Source organism: Heteronotia binoei, chromosome 4, assembly GCF_032191835.1.
Source record: "Heteronotia binoei isolate CCM8104 ecotype False Entrance Well chromosome 4, APGP_CSIRO_Hbin_v1, whole genome shotgun sequence".
NCBI classification, from domain to species: Eukaryota; Metazoa; Chordata; class Lepidosauria; order Squamata; family Gekkonidae; genus Heteronotia; species Heteronotia binoei.
Window position 1 is genome coordinate 162,810,625 of NC_083226.1, and position 19,950 is coordinate 162,830,574.

The 19,950-nt window shown below is 41.9% G+C and overlaps 1 protein-coding gene across 16 annotated transcripts in view; it reads left to right on the forward strand.

Annotated features, from left to right (window-relative positions):
- Positions 1-19,950, forward strand: part of TCF4 (transcription factor 4) — a 568,596-nt gene that overhangs the window by 312,923 nt on the left and 235,723 nt on the right. For all 16 annotated transcript variants that reach the window (XM_060236144.1, XM_060236145.1, XM_060236147.1 and 13 more), the window contains one exon: positions 1,706-1,770. In XM_060236144.1, the coding sequence (XP_060092127.1) occupies positions 1,706-1,770 (65 nt within the window). The remainder of the gene's footprint in view (positions 1-1,705; positions 1,771-19,950) is intronic.

Here is a 19,950-nt window from a genome sequence, read left to right on the forward strand (position 1 = left end):
TCATGTTTTTCACCAATGAAGTTTTCTGTTGATGTGTTAACCATCATCTTTACATTTGGAAAACCATGGTAAAGTAACTTAACTCTCTGGTTAGAACATAGGCTGGCCGAGTGGTTGGCATGCTAAAGGGAAGTAAAGGACATACAAGAGAAATCTGTGCAGGTACCTTAGAGCTGGCATAGAATTTCACAGGCCATTCAAAGACTCCAGTCCAGAGGCCGTTGAAATACTGAAACGTAATTTTCTTTCCCAAGTGCAACTTTTGAGATCAGGTCATTTCACCAAGGGATTGCAATAGGGAAGAGAATGAAGAATTTGACTTCTGAAAGGTTTCTTTGAGAAAATTAGTAAATTTACCATCTGGAGAGCCTGTGATTTATTATGTTTGACCTCACTGGAGAATTCAGTGTAATCAGTGATACTTGTTATGGTAAGTTCATGACATCGGTGACCTTCCCTCTGTATAAATAAAAATAAATGTACTCAACTATTTAGAAATTGGAAAGAGAATGAAAAATGAAGAGGTGGTTCTGGTTACCTCCACAGAGAATTGCTACACAGAGAATTTGTTTACACTGTTGGAAAACACAGGTGACATTTGGAAGAAGAACACAATTTCCCCCCTCTTTTTTTTTAATCACGCAGAAGAATGACATTGCTTAAGAGCACAAGCCCCCTGGAACTTCTCGTGCTCCATTCCCTTTGAAATAAATAGTAGATGTGCATGAATAGTGTGATACTGCACATAGAGTTCCTGCACAAGTGGGCTTCTCATTCAGGTTGGCATCCTGTCTACTTCAGTGAGTTTATAGTGGATAAGGATGTGACACAGCGCTTGACAGTGAACACCAATCACCGCACCTCAAAAAAGATATTATAGCATTGGAAAAAGTGCAGAAAAGAGCAACTAGAAGGATTAAAGGGTTGGAACACTTTTCCTATGGAAAGGTGAAAACACTTGGGACTCTTTAGCTTGGAGAAACTAGACTGTGGGGTGACATGATAGAGGTTTACAAGATTATCATGGGATAGAGAAGGTAGAGAAAGAAGTACTTTTCTCTCTTTCTTACAATATGAGAATTCAATGAAATTGCTGAGCAGTCGGGTTAGAACTGATAAAAGAAAGTACTTCTTCATCCAAAGGGTGATTAACATGTGGAATTCAGTGCCACAGGAGGTGGCGGCAGCTACAAGCATAGACAGCTTCAATAGGAGATTGGATAAGCATATGGAGCAGAGGTCCATTAGTGGCTATTAGCCACAGCGTATTGTTGGAACTCTCTGTCTGGTGCACTGATGCTCTGTATTCTTGGTGCTTGGGGGGGGGGCACAGTGGGAGGGCTTCTAGCCCCACTGGTGGACCTCCTGATGGCACTTGGTTTTTATGACCACTGTGTGACACAGAGTGTTGGACTGGATGGGTCATTGCCTTGATCCAACATGGCTTCTCTTATGTTCTAACTAAGTGCATGATGGGAGTTGTTATACATTTTGAAACGATGTACTCAGATTATGTTCAATTAAAATATTGCAGGGTAAGCTTCTTTTTTCCTTTTTGTACATGATACCCCCAAAGAGGAGCATCATTTAAACAGTATGTATATGCGAATGTATAAATGGCAGTCTGAAAATACAAATGAATTCATTCTGTGATAACAGTATTTAGAAAAAAATATGGCAGCTAATACATACTTTCTTTTAACAGATAAAACAGAAAGGGGCTCCTATTCATCATACGGGAGAGAATCAAACTTACAGGGTTGTCACCAGGTAAGAGTCAGTATACAATTATACAAACATGTTCAATGGATGGATAAACTATGCATTAAACTGTTTTTCTGAGATGCACCAAATGGTTTACAAACTAGACTTGAAAATAATTAAATGATACCCACAAACATATACAAAATAAATATGTAACTTTCTGTTAGCAGAATATCTTAGTATCCTATTGGTAAACCATTGATTATTCTGTCTGAATAGTGCAACACAGATCCAGTGTGACAGTTCTCATATAAAGTCTCAACTTAAGGAATTATAATAGTGTTGGGGGGGGCACCAGTCAAGCATGTTGTAAGACCCTGCTTTTGGGATGGCTATTGCTATAAATTATAGTTTTCATAGAGTCTGTATGCTGTTGTGTGAAAACAGGGTTGTATTGAGGGATAAAAATGTCTGTGAAAATATGATTTGTTGTCCCTTTTTGTTTCTGAATTGTTTTTGGCTGGAAGTCAAGGCCAGCAGGCTAACAGCAAAACCGTCTCAAGGGAAGCATGCGAGAGCTAGAAAAATAAGAGTAGTTTAATTAAATAATAAAATGCCAATGTAATACAAAGGGTTAGCATGTGTGTGTTTGTGCCTCTGTACACTCTGCATTTGCATACTTTAAACTCTCCAGAGAGTCTAAAATTGCTATCAATAGCCAAACGTCTAAGCTTCTTTCAAACCAAATGATGAAAAAAGATGCTGCAATTTTGTTTCACCAGGAGTAAAACATTCCTGAAAGTTAAAATTTATTTGTCCTTCTCTCTTTCTGTCTTTATCTGTCCTCCCACCCCAAAGCTGAAATTCTCAGTTTGGAAAACTATTGGAGAATAATAACCCTTTCAAAAATATTAAAAGCCTTTGCAGAGGTTTTAACTGCAAAGAAAAAAGAGGCATACTATTTCTCTTATTGACGTGGTGGTGGAGATGGTCCTTTCCCTTTCTTCTTTTTCAGGTGCCTTTGCCCTTTCATAATATGGGGAAATAAACAGGGATTTGGGGGTGGGCATTGAGCAACTTTGCTTAATTAACCATGGAAAATATAAACAGTCCAAGTAATTAAATAGAACCTTGCCTTGAAAAGGACACATAGCTAGTATTAATGTATCCTTAGAGCTGGCATTCCACTGCTTTCCTGCATCTGTTAGCTTTTTCAAGTTTTGATTCTGCAGCCTACTCAGATATGCCATCAATTCTATCTGTAGCTGGAGCCAGAGATTTGTGGAAATGAGACACAAGAATAGCTGAGTTCAGAACTAAACGCTCCACATGTGATCAAACGCAGTTCATCCCCATCTTTTGTGGATGGAATTGCACAGGAAAGTGAATTTACAGCCATTCCAGAGCAATGGAAACATTTTTGGAATGTGAGTGGAAACGTTTGGAGATAGCTTAGGCAATGAACAGCTTAGTGCTCTGTCTCTAGTGTAAATCTTTCAGTTCCTGTGGAAGGCCTGCTGCTGTATATCTAGTTTCTGAGGGGTCAAGGCAGAGGTTGTCAAGACCGAGGAAGGAGATGACGACTCGCAGGTGGTGGCAATGGAACAAACTTCAGTTTTCAACCAGGCCCTTTGTTTTGTGGTTGGCTGAGACAGAAATGTGACTGGGCTTTTTTCTTTTTAGTTAATCACAGTTTGTACAGGTTTTTGCTCATTGGTGACTGGCTTTCTCAGCTGATTTCTGTAGAGTAGAGGCCATATAAACTGTGACATCACGGTTTGGATTGCTTGAGAGTATTCATTTTCTAGATTCTCTCCCCCCCCCATCTTTGTTAATGTCGCTCCTTCTCCCCCAGTATTATTTTCTTTTAGCCAGCCACTGGAAGCCCTGTCGTGAGACCACTTTTTTCAGAAATATTCAGTTTATTAATTTTGTTCAGATTTCAAGACCGTGTCCTAGAAATCACTCGATACCAGCGGTTGCCATCTTTAAGTTGCCACAGTGATAATGCCACTTAAGGCGTGTGTGTGTGTGTGTTTAAGTTTAGCCACACGTAGGCTGTGATCACACACGCTAAATAATGCACTTTCAGTCCACTTTCAACGCACTTTCCAATGAGATTTTGCCAGTCCACACAGTAAAATCCAGTTGGAAAGTGCATTGAAAGTGGATTGAAAATGTGTTGTTTAGAGTGTAAGATAGTAGCCATGGCCCTATTCCTTAAAATAAATTTGTGAGGAAATTATCTTTTCTGGGATACCAGCTTGGTTCATATCGTCCTCAAAATAAGGAAATGGCTGGAGTTTTGTTTTTATTTTTTTAAACAACAATGTTGATTAACCTTTGATAGTATCTCAGACCAGACATTTCTGAAACTATGCCAAGGAGGGGGGGGGGGGGGATAATCCAAGAATAGTGATCACCTGCTGTGAAATATAGAAAACAAGCTCTTAGCCAAGTAGCAAGGTCAAGTTCAGTTATTTCTTAGGGAGACAAATGATAAGGAGATGACTATAAAAGCTGGCTCAGCCAGGGCAGCGGTGCCCAACCAATGCCATACAAGCCAGATCCAACTATCTAAGCATTTTTTCTTGGTCTTTAGAGTCCCTAACAAATGTTTCTCAGTGTGTAGAAAAATGTTTGCTTATGACCTTACTCATATAGGGAAAAAAAGGGGGGGGGGGAATAACTGTGAAATAGATAGATCCAGGTGGACAGCCGTGTTGGTCTGAAGCAGTAGAACAAATTAGGAGTCAAGTAGCACCGTGAAGACCAACAAAGTTTTATTCAGAACGTAAGCTTTCGTGTGCTAGAAGCACACTTCTTCAGACAAGGAATCAGGTACAGTGAACAGAGCTACATATAGCTGGTAGGCAGTGGTTTAGAATGCAAAATGGTACAAATTTTAAGATCCAATGACAGAGTAGTAAAATTAACAGCCTAGTAAAATTAACAAATTGAGCAAACCTTTGATCTGGGTAATATGAGTGTGAGAAATCAATAAAATAGTAACATGTCAAAATGTGAGCATGTCTGTTGATCACTCAATTGTTATAAGCAAGCCTGGGCCAAATTGAGGGCATTTCTTTCTCAGAAGTTTTTCCCATCCAACTAATTTACCTTTTAACATGTAACATACATATAGTTTGCCTTTAGAAGAAAAATACTTTAAAATATAGTGGAAGATGGGTTCAGTATATGTAATGAAATAAACAGCCAATAATCCCTATCTGAGTGTCAATACAGCTAAAAGAGAAATACATTGGGTAGTGATGTCCTTGTCTATCTAATTTGCTTTTTAACATGTAAACATCATCCTAGTTTGCCATTAGAAAAAAAAAAGAAAAATACAATAAAATATAGTGAAAATGGAGTGAAATTGAGATATTGCATGTTTTGAGAATACAAGCATGCTCATACTAGAACAACTAAAAGTCTATCTAGTCTGGCCAGACAGATGCCTCCAGAGAGATATTCGGGATAAGAAGACAACATCTCTCCCTGATTCTAACTGCTGTTCACAGGTGCTCTGCCTGTCTGAACAGGGGGAGATATATATATAAAGGTAAAGGTAGTCCCCTGTGCAAGCACCAGTCGTTTCCGACTCTGGGGTGACGTTGCTTTTCACGTTTTCACTTTTTATGGGGTGGTTTGCCATTGCCTTCCCCAGTCATCTACGCTTTACCCCCAGCAAGCTGGGTACTCATTTTACTGACCTCAGAAGGATGGAAGGCTGAGTCAACCTGGAGCCAGCTACCTGAACCAGCTTCCGCTGGGATCGAACTCAGGTTGTGAGCAAAGGGCTCCAACTGCAGTACTGCAGCTTTACCACTCTGCACCACGGGGCTCTTCATATATATATAATATATATGTATGTGTGTGTATATATATATGTGTGTGTGTGTGTGTGTGTGTATCTATATAGTTTATATTGAAATTAATGTTTTTAGCCTTTCAACTGATACTGGGTTTTTCTTCCATTTTATGTTGCTCCGTCAGACCACCATGGTCGCACCTTTGTGTTCATTTAGCTAGCATGGCTAGAAGTCATTTTTAGGCCCATCTGAATAGATTTGACTAATTACCTTGAAAAGCAATCAAAGTCAAAGGCCACCCCAAGCATCTAATTCTGTAAGTGAATTAATACTTGACATAAATATGGACTCACCTTTGGCTGTCCTGAATCTACCTGCAGTCAGGTTCATCAGTGATCCTGAGTTCTAATGTTCTGGGATTTTCCCGCTTTCTGTTCACCTTCTCCTAACTCTGCACAACCATTCGCTGTGTTCTGCACACACCAATATTACTTTTTGTATGTAATGCCTGAGTTACATTTCCTGACTGTAGCATCCCTCTTCTTGTTGTTAGATGGTGCCAAGTTTATTATGGAGCCAGACCACTTATGACTAGGAATGAGCACAGTCCAAAAAAATGGTGGCCTGTCTGGTCTGTTTGGTCCATGGGGTTCATGGACCCCAGGCCACAAACCACCATGTTTCACGGATTGGATCAGTCCATTTGGACCATGATACCCACCCAGAAGTGAGTGAACCCGCCACTTGGCCTTCACTCATGCACTGCCCAGTTTTGCAAAATTTTGCAAAGCTTGGTGGTGTGCGAGTGAAGGCCAAGCAGCCAGTTTGCCCACTGGGAAGTGGGTGAAGTCACAGCTTGGCCTTCACTTTCACACTGCATGACCTTTGCAAGCCATGCCACCACATGGACCTATGGACCTCCTGGAACAATCCATGGAAGTCTGTGTCAGTGGGTACACAGACCAGGCCTCCAGTCCATGGGAAAATCTGGTCCAGTCTGTGCTTATTCTTATTTGTGATTGTGAATGGGAAACAAATATACCTAGACCTGTCCACTATGCAGATAATAAATGGCTCCTGGGCGTACAGAAGTTTCAGCCATTGTGACATTCAAGTTTGTCCACTTATTTCCAAGCAGTTCCATAAGAGAATGCAGAAAAGGGGACAAAATGTTATTTAAGGCAGCAAACATGCATAAAAAGGTAAAGGTAGTCCCCTGTGCAAGCACCAGTCGTTTTCAACTCTGAGGTGACGTTGCTTTCACAACATTTTCATGGCAGACTTTTTATGGGGTGGTTTGCCATTTTCTTCCCCAGTCATCTACACTTTCCCCCCAGCAAGCTGGGTACTCATTTACCGACCTTGGAAGGATGGAAGGCTGAGTTGACCTGGAGCCGGCAACCTGAACCAGCTTCCACTGAGATCGAACTCAGGTCATGAGCAGAAGGCTCCGAATGCAGTACTGCAGCTTTAACAAACATGCACAGAACAGTCTAAAATATGATTAATAACTTTGACTAGGGTTGTTATTAACTTGCATATTTTTATTATTTCATGCAATTCTTACAGCCTTACGTTATTTCATATAATTCAGTAGTTTTAATCTGAATTGGATGAAACCACAAACTGAATTTGTTCTTTTGTTTGCAACCAGAATTCTAAATCAAGATAAAAACATAGTCTGGTATACTGTCTTGTAAGCAATAAGAAACAATTTGTAATTTCTTCTAAGTTGAATTATTGTCGGAACTGCAGATTTCAGTTTTTGTGACACGTGCAAGAAAAACTGAGTGAAGTGTGTTTGCTCAGAGTTCTCCAAGGCTTATGTCATATTGACAAACCATGCTGTTTATTACCTCTGATTCTAATGTCTGACTCCAGCACCAAACAGTGTCTGAAGCCATTGTCTTATCAAATTCCGCACAGTAGTTCATGTCACCTTATACCAGGGGTGTCAAACTCATTTGTTATGAGGGCTGGATCTGACATAAATGAGACCTTATTGGGCTGGGCCATGTGTGTCGTAAAATGTAATGCCAGGTAGCAGAGATATAAACTTTAGAAAGGACACAGACAAACACAATTAAAGATTTTTTTAAAAAATTAAAATAAAATATGCTTAAAACTTTGCACGCTTGCAATATTTTGTTTATTTACCAGTTTCTGATAATTGACACCTCTTGCTCTGAATTATTGCATCAAAATCAGGAGACAATGTCTGTGCTGTATCAATCTTGAGTATGCTGTTCAGGTGTGATCTGTAAGTTGCAAACCTACTTTTGATTTATTGACATTCATTACAGAAATCTCATGGTCAGTGCTTTGAGGGGGAAACATGAAATGGCTGGGCATTGTGAGCTTTTGTACATAAGAAGAAGAAGAAGATATTGGATTTATATCCCGCCCTCCACTCTGAAGAGTCTCAGAGCGGCTCACAATCTCCTTTACCTTCCTCCCCCACCACAGACACCTTGTGAGGTGGGTGGGGCTGGAGAGGGCTCTCACAGCAAGCTGCCCTTTCAAGGACAACCTCTGCCAGAGCTATGGCTGACCCAAGGCCATTCCAGCAGGTGCAAGTGGAGGAGTGGGGAATCAAACCCGGTTCTCCCAGATAAGAGTCCGCACACTTAACCACTACACCAAACTGGCTCTCCATAAGTTACTTCATATGCTAGTCAGCCAGTGGAGAAAATAGAGACTTTGGTCTGTAGCTCCTGTGTGACTGAGCAGGCCTGGTAAAACAAGCTGTGATGCAGAAGGAAGCATGAGAGAGAGAAGGAAGCAGGTGACTGTGAGTTGCTTGCGGGCCTGATAGGAGCCCTCTGGGGGCCTGAATCGGCCCTTGTGCTGCATGTTTGACACCCTTGCCTTACACCATAACGGATACAATAGATTTCAGTAGGCAATTCACGCATTCAGCTGTGAGTCATCAATGTCCATTCGTATATGACTCTGCCCTTAAGGTAGATTGCAGATGTAAAACAATTTGCATTGCCAAAAGTTGGTTTATTTATCAAATTTATATCCTGCTCCCTCTCCCTTGCATGGGACTCAAGGCGGCTAACAACATCTATGTTAGATACAAATTTTAAGAACAGTACATAGGACGCAGCCTGCTTTATAATGAGATTTCTGGGTCTGAAGTTTCTAGGATTACTGTCCATTAAATATATATTTCCAGTTAACCAAAGCATATCCAGTTTACAGGTAGAAATGTTTTTGAAGCATTCATTGAAATCCATGGGAAATACCTCACCAATGAACTGAAATGTTTATTTAATCTATACCCCACCTAATCCCAAAAATGGGCTCATGGAATTGGTCATTATTTATTACAGCATTCAGTTGTTAAACTATGGAAAAATTAACTGAATAGTCAAGAAAGGATTTTTCCCCAGAAGAAAATGCTATGTGCCATGGTAAATTTGTTGCAAAATTTGTTGCAAAATGTTGCAAAATGATCAAAGAGAGATTAAAAGAAGTTTATAAATGAGAAATCTGACAAAGCCAAAAAGGTGAACGCAAATTATTAAACACAGCAAAAAATAACTTACTAGCTTTACTTTCTGTAGCTTTAGTGGTCTTAAAGATCATTGCAAGCAAATAAACTTTCTTCTTGTTGAGACTCTCCAGCATTGATGAATCAAAATCCATAGCAACTATTTTTCCCATGGCATTCGAAGTAGCAAGCTTTAAATGTGATTCATTGTAAACATATTATACAGGTGTTGTGTCGTATAGAGGAGTAATTCTCTTCACTTTGGAAGTTGCCTACACACTTGCAGGTGCTACCGCATAGGGTGCCACCTGTTAGTGTTGCGATTAACTGAATATGTTGCTAGTAATTGAACCCTACTACTAATCTTCTGCCTTGCGGTGGCAACTGCCAGTATGAACACTACTTTCCTCTTTCATCTGCCACCATACAGCAAGTAAAATCCATACTTTCATAGTTAACGATTGACAAGAGAAGGCAGAGAAAGAAGTACTTTTCTCCCTTTCTCACAATTCGAGAACTTCTGGGCATTCAATGAAATTGCTGAGCAGTAGGGTTAGAACTGATAAAAGGAAGTACTTCTTCACCCAAAGGGTGATTAACACATGGAATTCACTGCCACAGGAGGTGGTGGTGGCTACAAGCATAGACAGCTTCAAGAGGGGATTGGATAAGCATATGGAGCAGAGGTCCATCAGTGGCTATCAACCACAGCGTATTGTTGGAACTCTTTGTCTGATGCAGTGATGCTCTGTATTCTTGGTGCTTGGGGGGGCACAGTGAGAGGACTTCTAGCCCCACTGGTGGACCTCCTGATGGCACTTGGTTTTTTGAGCCACTGTGTGACGCAGAGTGTTGGACTGGATGGGCCGTTGCCCTGATCCAACATGGCTTCTCTTATGTTCTTCTGTGACACAGAGTGTTGGACTGGATGGACCATTGGCCTGATCCAACATGGCTTCTCTTACGTGACACAGAGTGTTGGGCTGGATGGGCCATTGGCCTGATCTAACATAGCTTCTCTTATGTTCTTCTGTGACACAGAGTGTTGGACTAGATGGGCCATTGCCCTGATCCAACATGGCTTCTCTTATGTTCTTATGACAAAAGGTATATATTTATATTTCTCAACCACATCACTGTAATAAGACAATCACAGTAGTCTAGGCCTTGTATGCTGCAGTCCTTAGAAGTAAACCACATTGAGTAGACTTGTTTAGGATTGCCTAGTTCCGGATATGAATTTGAAAGCACCTAGCCATTTTCTACATATTGTTCCACTTTTCAACATGGGCATATTTGATGTTCTCAGGACTTTTTATCCATCTGTTGCAGAAGATGGTCATGTCCCTTTGCTCTTGTCTCCCTTTTTTCCCCTTTGATAACATTCTTAAGCCACCCTAGCACCATTTGATAAATAGGCACATATTTTTATTTCTCCTTAGTGTCCTGAACATGTATTAAGACCAGTGTTCCCTCTAAGCTGAGTTAGCGTGAGTTTAGCTCACAGATTTTTAGCCTCCAGCTCACACATTTTTTTCTTAGCTCAGGAAAAATGTCCCCAGAGGATAATAATTTATGCAATAGCTCACAACTTTAATACCAGTAGCTCAGAAAGTAGAATTTTTGCTCACAAGACTCTGTATCTTAGAGGGAACATTGATTAAAAATTTATATTTTTTTGGAGGGGGGGGTTGTATTCTCTGTGTGTGTCTGCACCCGGAAATCATGGCAACCTCTGATCACTGGCCCCTACTAGGGGCTTGGAGGATGTTTGGAGAGGTGGCTGAATGAAGCCTGCCCCTGTCCTCCTGACTACTGGTATTTCAAGGAGGTCTCCCATCCAACTGCTTGCCCGAGTCAACCCTGCTTAGCTTCCAAGATCTGACAAGATTGGGCTTGCCTGGGCTATTCAGGTCAGGGCTACATGTATTAAGATTTTTGATTGCCTTGAACTCAACTGCTAAGGTTTACAAGGCTTAAAATGGTTTTGTTGTTTCTGGCTATTTGACAACAGGTAGTACTGATTATTACCCAGGCTAGGTTAAAAAAGACACCTGGCAAAGTCCTGCAGTTTAATGATGAATAATATTAGAAATACACTAACTTTCACCAGGTTCTTCTGCTATTATTATTATTAACATAAGAGAAGCCATGTTGGATCAGGCCAATGGACCATCCAGTCTAACACTCTGTGTCACACAGTGGCCAAGATAGATAGATAGATAGATAGATAGATAGATAGATAGATAGATAGATAGATAGATAGATAGATAGATAGATAGATAGATAGATAGATAGCAAGGGTAGCCAACCCGGCCAGCATGGCCAATGATTGGGGCTGATGGGAGTTGTAGGCAAAAACATCTGGAGAGCTACCATTGGCCACCCCTGATATATAGTATACAGTGTGTGTGTGTGTGTATATATACACACACACACACACACACTGTGGCTAATAGCCATTGATGGACCTCTGCTCCATATTTTTATCCAATCCCCTCTTGAAGCTGGCTATGCTTGCAGCCGCCACCACCTCATGTGGAAGTGGATTCCACATATTAATCACCCTTTGGGTGAAGAAGTACTTCCTTTTATCCATTTTAACCTGACTGCTCAGCAATTTCATTGAATGCCCACAAGTTCTTGTATTGTGAGAAAGGGGAAAAAATACTTCTTTCTCTACTTTCTCCATCCCATGAATAATCTTGTAAACCTCTATCACGTCACCCCGCAGTCGATGTTTCTCCAAGCTAAAGAGCCCCAAGTGTTTTAACCTTTCTTCATAGGGAAAGTGTTCCAACCCTTTAATCATTCTAGTTGCCCTTTTCTGCACTTTTTCCATTGCTATAATATTCTTTTTGAGGTGCGGTGACCAGAATTGTATACAGTATTCCAAATGAGACCGCACCATCGATTTATACAGGGGCATTATGATACTGGCTGATTTGTTTTCAATTCCCTTCCTAATAATTCCCAGCATGGCGTTGCCCTTTTTTATTGCAAACGCACACTGTCTTGACATTTTCAGTGAGTTATCTACCACAACCCCAAGATCTCTCTCTTGGTCAGTCTCTGCCAGTTCATACCCCATCAACTTGTATTTGTAGCTGGGATTCTTGGTCCCAATGTGCATTACCTTGCACTTGGCCACATTGAATCTCATCTGTCACATTGACGCCCACTCACCCAGCCTCAACAGATCCCTTTGGAGTGCCTCAGAATCCTCTCTGGTTCTCACTACCCTGAACAATTTAGTGTCATCTGCAAACTTGGCCACTTCACTGCTTACTCCCAACTCCAAATCATTAATGAACAAGTTAAAAAGCATGGGACCCAATACCGAGCCCTGTGGCACTCCACTGCTTACCGTCCTCCACTGCGAAGACTGCCCATTTATACTCATTCTCTGCTTCCTATTAATTAGCTAGTTTTTGATCCACAAGAGGACATGACTCTCGAGCTTTCTAAGGAGCTTTTGATGAGGAACTTTATCAAAAGCTTTCTGGAAGTCAAGGTAAACATCTATTGCGTCCCCTTTGTCCACATGTTTGTTCACCACCTCAAAGAACTGTAACAGGCTAGTGAGGCAAGATCGTCCCTTACAGAACCCATGCTTTGCTTCTCTGATGCTGGGAACTGTCAACAGGTTTTGAGACCCGGACCAAAGTGCTCGCTGGGGCATGTGCAGGGAAAGGCGGTCCCTAAGGTATGCAGAACCCTGGCCATATGTAAGAGATTATTCAGTCTTGTCTTGTCTATTGCTGGAGAGTATGTTCAGTTTGATGAAATACAAAGTGTTTAAAAGCTGAGAAGGATCTAAACAGCAGTCTCCTTTAATGAGTGAGATTCTGCACATGTGAATAGCTTATTTTAGTTCTTTCCATACTTTACCCAGTGCAGGAGAAAGGGTACTTAAGAGAAGTGGCTGGGAGAAATTATTTGGAATGACCAAGTCTCCCCTGTCACATTTCTGCTCTAGATCTCTCTCTGCTTAAACCTGACGTGCTCTTCCCCAGGAAATTTTTTGCTGTAGGACTTTTGCTGCCTGGGTATGTTTGTAGTAAGTAGTATGTCTCTGTTTGGAAGAAATGTATCACGGTGGTTATCACTGCAGAAATAACTGAGGTCAGTGAAATCTCTACCAGCAGTAGGCAAGTAACATGGGGAATTATGCACCTCATGCTGGACATCATTGTAGGCTTTTAATAAGTCCTATCTGTGACCCTGTGAGAGCCAGTTTGGTGTAGTGGTTAAGCATGTGGACTCTTATCTTGGAGAACCGGGTTTGATTCTCACTCCTGCACTTGCACCTGCTGGAATGGCATTGGGTCAGCCATAGCTGTCATAGAGGTTGTTCTTGAAAGGGCAGCTTCTGGGAGAGTTCTCTCAGCCCCACCTACCTCACAGGGAGGGTGTCTGTTGTGGAGGAGGAAGATAAAGGAGATTGTAAGCCGCTCTGAGGCTCTGATTCAGAGAGAAGGGCGAGGTATAAATCTGCAGCCCTCCTCTTCTTCTTCAAAAAGTTCTCATCTTGATCAGGAGTAACTTCTGATCAGGAGAAAGGGTACTTATCTCATCAGGAGTAACTTCCTCGGCACTTTTTTCTGTCCTTTGTTAAAGCACAAACCTTTGCATACCTTTCACTGTCTGCAGTGTTTTCATGTTATTCCATATCATCCATATGGGTCAGCACTCTGTCTCTCCATGCCCTGCACATGTGTATGTATCCACACACACACACTTCTAATTTGTACTTTATTCATGAACATCAGGGCATGAATTCTTTTCTGTTTTATTGGTAGTGTATACAATAACTTATTAAATTTCATCTCTGTAATACACCTGCAGTAAAATAACAAAACATTACTGCACTTAAGGAACATGTGTGTGCGCTACAACATTCCACCCTCCCCCCGATTCCAAACAGCTGCTTACAGATTTCAAGATCCGTTGTATATATTCCCCAGAGCCCACCTCTAATAATCGAGACACATCTGCCATTGCAGTATTATAGGCATATGTGGTTTTATTGAAAGCTATACCTATCTATAAAAAAATTAAATAACTACTACCTCAATTAAATTGGCAAGCTACCTTTTTTGAAGATCATATTGCAGACCTCTTGAGATGTGAGAGTTCATTTTACTCTTCCATTACAAATCGCTAACTATGTTTTTGATTAGTGAAATAAGTAGATTTCCTCTTGCTCTGATGGCAGTTTATTTTTCCCTGTTATCAGATCTCCTCCTTGCTCACCTCACATAAATGTTACATTGTGACAACATTAAATCTAATCAAGCCAAGGAATTCAGAGACAAATTCTTTTATTCTTAAATCTCAGTCTGTCTGTGACCGTTTTCGCACACAGCTCACCTCGCAGTCACAATCCTGTTCTCTCCGCAGCGTCTGGTCGGATTTCCCACCATCTGCGCCGAAGTTACAGGAAGTGCTGCAGCCTTTGCATAGCAAACGTAAACCGCTAAAACCCAGTTTACGTTTGCTACGCAAAAGCCGTGGCACTTCCTGTAACTCCGGTGCAGATGGTGGGAAATCCGACAGACGCTGCAGAGGGAACAGGATTGTGACTGCGAGGTAAGCTGTGTGCGAAAAAGGTATGTGTCTCTCTCCACTTATGAGTGTGCAGACTCTTGGGAGAACCGGGTTTGATTCACCACTCCTCCACTTGCAGCTGCTGGAATGGCCTTGGGTCAGCCATAGCTCTTGCAGGAGTTGTCCTTGAAAGGGCAGTTGCTTTGAGAGCCCTCTCAGCCACACCCACCTCACAGGGTGTCTGGTGTGGGGGAGAAGATATAGGAGATTGTAAGCCACTCTGATTCAGAGAGAAGGGTGGGATATAAATCTGCAGTTGTCGTTTTCTTCTTCTTATGGATCCTTTTTTTGTTATATCTGTGCATTGTGTAGCATAGAAAGGGTTGTATCCTTGGTTGCAAATACAATTTTTGCTTACCGATAGGTGTCTGTTGTGTGGGAGGAAGGTAAAGGAGATTGTGAGCCGCTCTGAGACTCTTCGGAGTGGAGGGCAGGATATAAATCCAATATCTTCATCTATGTCACAGGGTGTCTGTTTTGGGGGAGGAAGGTAAAGGAGATTGTAAGCCACTCTGAGACTCTTCGGAGTGGAGGGCGGGATATAAATCCAAAATCTTCATCTACCTCACAGGGTGTCTGTTGTGGGGGAAGAAGGTAAAGGAGATTGTGAGTTGCTCTGAGACTCTGAGATTCAGAGTATAGGGCGGGATATAAATCCAATATCTTCATCTACCTCACAGGGTGTCTGTTGTGCGAGAGGAAGGTAAAGGAGATTGTAAGCCACTCTGATTCAGAGAGAAGGGTGGGATATAAATCTGCAGTTGTCGTTTTCTTCTTCTTATGGATCCTTTTTTTGTTATATCTGTGCATTGTGTAGCATAGAAAGGGTTGTATCCTTGGTTGCAAATACAATTTTTGCTTACCGATAGGTGTCTGTTGTGTGGGAGGAAGGTAAAGGAGATTGTGAGCCGCTCTGAGACTCTTCGGAGTGGAGGGCAGGATATAAATCCAATATCTTCATCTATGTCACAGGGTGTCTGTTTTGGGGGAGGAAGGTAAAGGAGATTGTAAGCCACTCTGAGACTCTTCGGAGTGGAGGGCGGGATATAAATCCAAAATCTTCATCTACCTCACAGGGTGTCTGTTGTGGGGGAAGAAGGTAAAGGAGATTGTGAGTTGCTCTGAGACTCTGAGATTCAGAGTATAGGGCGGGATATAAATCCAATATCTTCATCTACCTCACAGGGTGTCTGTTGTGCGAGAGGAAGGTAAAGGAGATTGTGAGTCGCTCTGAGACTCTTCGGAGTGGAGGGTGGGATATAAATCCAATATCTTCATCTACCTCACAGGGTGTCTGTTGTGGGGGAGGAAGGTAAAGGAGATTGTGAGTCGCTCTGAGACTCTGAGATTCAGAGTATAGGGTGGGGTATAAATCCAATATCTGCTTCTTATTATTAAGAAATACTGAAATACACCTTAGGTACATCAGATTTTATACTGAATATGAAAATATTGCAGCTGATCCAGTGAGCAAGCGGTGTAGCTTTGCTTCTGGGCAGATCACAAACTTGCCAGCTGTGCATGAGGGAAGAACAGGTACTTCTCTATAGCAGAGAGCATGGAAATTACATCGCAAAGTGTATTTCTCTGTAGCCGTAATAAAGGGGATGATAAAGCGACAATGCAGAATTCAACATGTTATTTAATTATTAATCCTCCGTGTGGTGTTTTTAGCATGCTTGATATTCTTTTATGCCGATTTTACAAACTGATTATAAGAGTATTTGCATGCAAACTAGTTTATCCATAATGCAGGTAAATAAGTGCTTAGACTGAGGGGTTGTGCGTGAGGGGGTGAGAACGTGACTGCCTAAGAACAAATTTGCAAGCCACCTTGATGGCAAAGTGTTGTTGTTGTTTGCAATCCCTGTTCAACTATCACAGAAAAGATCTGGATAAAAGTTGGCCTTTTGGCATAAGTATGATGCCATGGTAGTTTAGTACAAGACATTTGTTTCTTAAATGCCATTTCCCCCCACTCTGAATCTGTGAATCAGCATTGTTCCTCCCACCTGTCCTCTGCTCTGTGATCTCTCCTAAGAAGATTAGATCTGTCTCAGCCAAAGGATGAACTGCCTTGAGTCCAGGGCTGGTGCCAGGCTTTTTGGTGCCTGAGGCAAGCCCCCCCCCCACATTCCACCATCTTCCCCCTCTGCTATTGCCCCCCCCATGGTGGCTCCTGGCCCTGTGGGTGTCCTCCAGTGTGCCTCCTTCCCAGCTGCTGCTGCTACTGCCACGCTGGTGAGGGAGCCAAATGGGGCTGAGCAGGTGGAGCAGCAGGCCATGTGCTCCCTTCCCCCCTGGTCTGGGAAAGACAAAGTCCCAAGGAGCCACAGCACTCCGGGAGCAGCTCCAGATGAGGATATGCCAGCTGGACAGCTCTTCGGGGCCCGGGAAGGCAGGGAGCCGTGCCAGGAAAGGCACTGCTAGCCTATCAGCCCTTCTCCCACATGGATATTTATTAATTTTATGGTTTTATCTGTTTTATCTGTTTTAAAGTTATTCCCTTACATGTTTAAATATTGTTTAATTTATGTTGGATCTAATGCTGGAAGCCGCCCTGAGCCACTTGTGGGAAGGGCGGGATATAAATTCTAAATAAATAAATAAATAAATAAATAAATAAAAATGGATGAGGTGGGGGCAGGGGTGGAATTCTAGCAGGAGCTCCTTTGCATATTAGGCCACACACCTCTGATGTAGCCAATCCTCCAAGAGCTTACGAAAAAGAACTTTGTAAGCTCTTGGTGGATTGGCTACATAAGGGGGGGGGTGGCCTAATATGCAAAGGAGCACCTGCTAGAATTCCACTCCTGGGTGGGAGCTCTCATCTGCATGTACTCAGGAGGCTGTCACCCAGCCCAGCCTGGCAGCACCTGCTCCAGCAGGCAGAAGTGGAAACAAAATGTGTGTGTGGTGGGGATCCAGGCCACTGTGCAGAATCTAGCCTCCTCCATGATATTCCTAATGAAATACCATTCAGTAAAATAAAAGGGCAAAGTGCATGGCTTAATTCATAGTAGTACCAAAGTCTTGGAGGCAGGCAGTGGGGATTTGTTTTTGACTTCTCAGTGCATTGGGAATGTGTATACTCGCATCACTGTTTTCAGATCCATAAAGCTGCACAAGAAGGGGCAGCCTTAAGGCTCAGGGCATCCAGGGCAACTGCCCAGACGCTGCACTGGGGGTGGGCACTGAGAGCCCCCATTGCCTTGAAACCAGCTGCTGCTTCCCTGAAGGCCGTACCACTGCGGATTTCTAGTGGTAATAGCAACTGAGTCAAGTGTCCAGTGGCCATGCATGACACTGCCTGAGACGCCAGAAGCATTGGTGGAATGGGGGAGCCACTGCAGGAGGGAGGCAGACAGGCACGGCCCTGTGGTGAAGGGGCACCTGCCTAAGTCTTGTGTCTCACAGAAAGGGGGTGCCCGCTTGGCCAAACCCCTTACCCCACAAGCCCTGAACAACGCAGGGAGGTGGCAATATTTTTCTGGGGCCCCGGAACTGCTGCTAAAAACACTGGCAGGGTTTGGGACGCGAGCTAATGTGACACAGGATGCTACCTAAGTCCTACTCTTCACTTGGAATAGGGGACTATCAGCCATTTCAGGCCCTTGCTCAGTTTTGGTAAGACACTATGTTGATGTACCTCCAACTATATCCGTTTATGTTTAAATTAAGATAGTTTATCTCAGTGTTGGGCCAGGATAAGGCTTAGCTGGCATCCTAAACAGTTTACAGAGATTGACTTTAGCAGTAAGCTGTTACTTAATCAAACTGTGGTTATCTCATTATTTTATTTATTTCCTCATGGTTCAAGGCTAATGATGATGATGATGATGATGATGCAATTACATGAAAACCTAAGCAGCTGTTTGTATGTTGCTACTCTAAATCCCTTTGTCAATGGAGAATCCTTTCCAGTTATATAGATTCACAGACGGATTTTCCTATGACTTCTCCACCCCTCCATAGCTTGGTGATATTTTTAATGTCATGGATCATTTTAGTGTGAATGGTGAACATAGGTGAAAACAAAGTTGGACAGGTTTTATTTTTGTAGCATTCAGCTGTAGCTGAAATAAATGGGCCACATTCCTGCATAAATATTCTGGATTACATTTATTGCTTCATTTTCCTGATAAAAGCTGGTAAAAGCAACGGTATTTATAAGTTTCCCATAGCTTCTTACAGTTGCCACCAACCCCAAATACACTGAAATATATGTTTGTTTGTTTGTTTGATCTGCCATTCCTCAATAACAGTTACTGGCCCTTCTTCAGATGTTGTTTATTTATGTGTTTTGAACTTAACTGTTTTATCATTTTAAAATGTATTTTAATTGTTCAAATGTTTAAATGTCCTCCACATTGTGAACCCTGATTGGTTGGAAAGGCAGCATAAAAATGTTTTAAATAACTAATAAACAGAGTATGAATTTAAATTTGGGTTGAGATACTGTATACACAGAACTTGCAAGTGAGACCAGTCAAGGGCAACAGGATTTACTTCTGAGTGAATATATACAGGGCAGAACTGCATATTTTATTAACTTAAGACTGAAGAATCAGAACAACACTTAGTAAAGCGTCAGAAATAAGTTCAATTGCTTATACAATTATAATTAGCTGATGTGGTGCGACTTATCAGAATGTAATGCCAAAGAGAGTTTTGTTCCCTTAGTCATTAACTGAAAAGTAAAACAATGGAAATTCAACATGCAGAAGAACAGGGATATTCTGGAAAAAAAAATGTGACCCATTGAATCGAGAAGAAACACTACCTAAGTAATATCCTGGTCACTGAAAATAAACACAGCTGTTTCTAAAGTCCAAGAATAGCATGAACCCCTGCTGAGTAACATTTGCCAGTTGTTCAGTAGCTTAACCTGTAATTCTCTTTGAGGCATTCTGAGTGTAGAACTTGAAAATAAAAAAAGAGGATAATAATGGTCCCATTGAAAAAGGATTCAATGGGACCATTATTTTTCTGTTTGGTTTGTTTTTTTTTGCTCTAAAGACTTTATGCACATGCAAGTGCGGGATGCCTTGCCCCATACATTGTCATCTCATCCAAGATTTTAATCATAAACAATTCTAAAGAGACTTCCTGCAGAGTTGCCCCATAGTGGAAGGCCAGAAGGTCCTGAGAAATTATCCTATTGATTATGTTTATATTGACCGCCAAATGAGCTGCCGACATCAAATGCTTCTACCTTTACTCAAGCGCATTATGAAATGAGCCCTATTGGGAATATTCTAGAGGGTTGCCGTGTCCTACCGGACAGGCTTCTACAGTGCGCTGTATGAAAAATGGTAATTT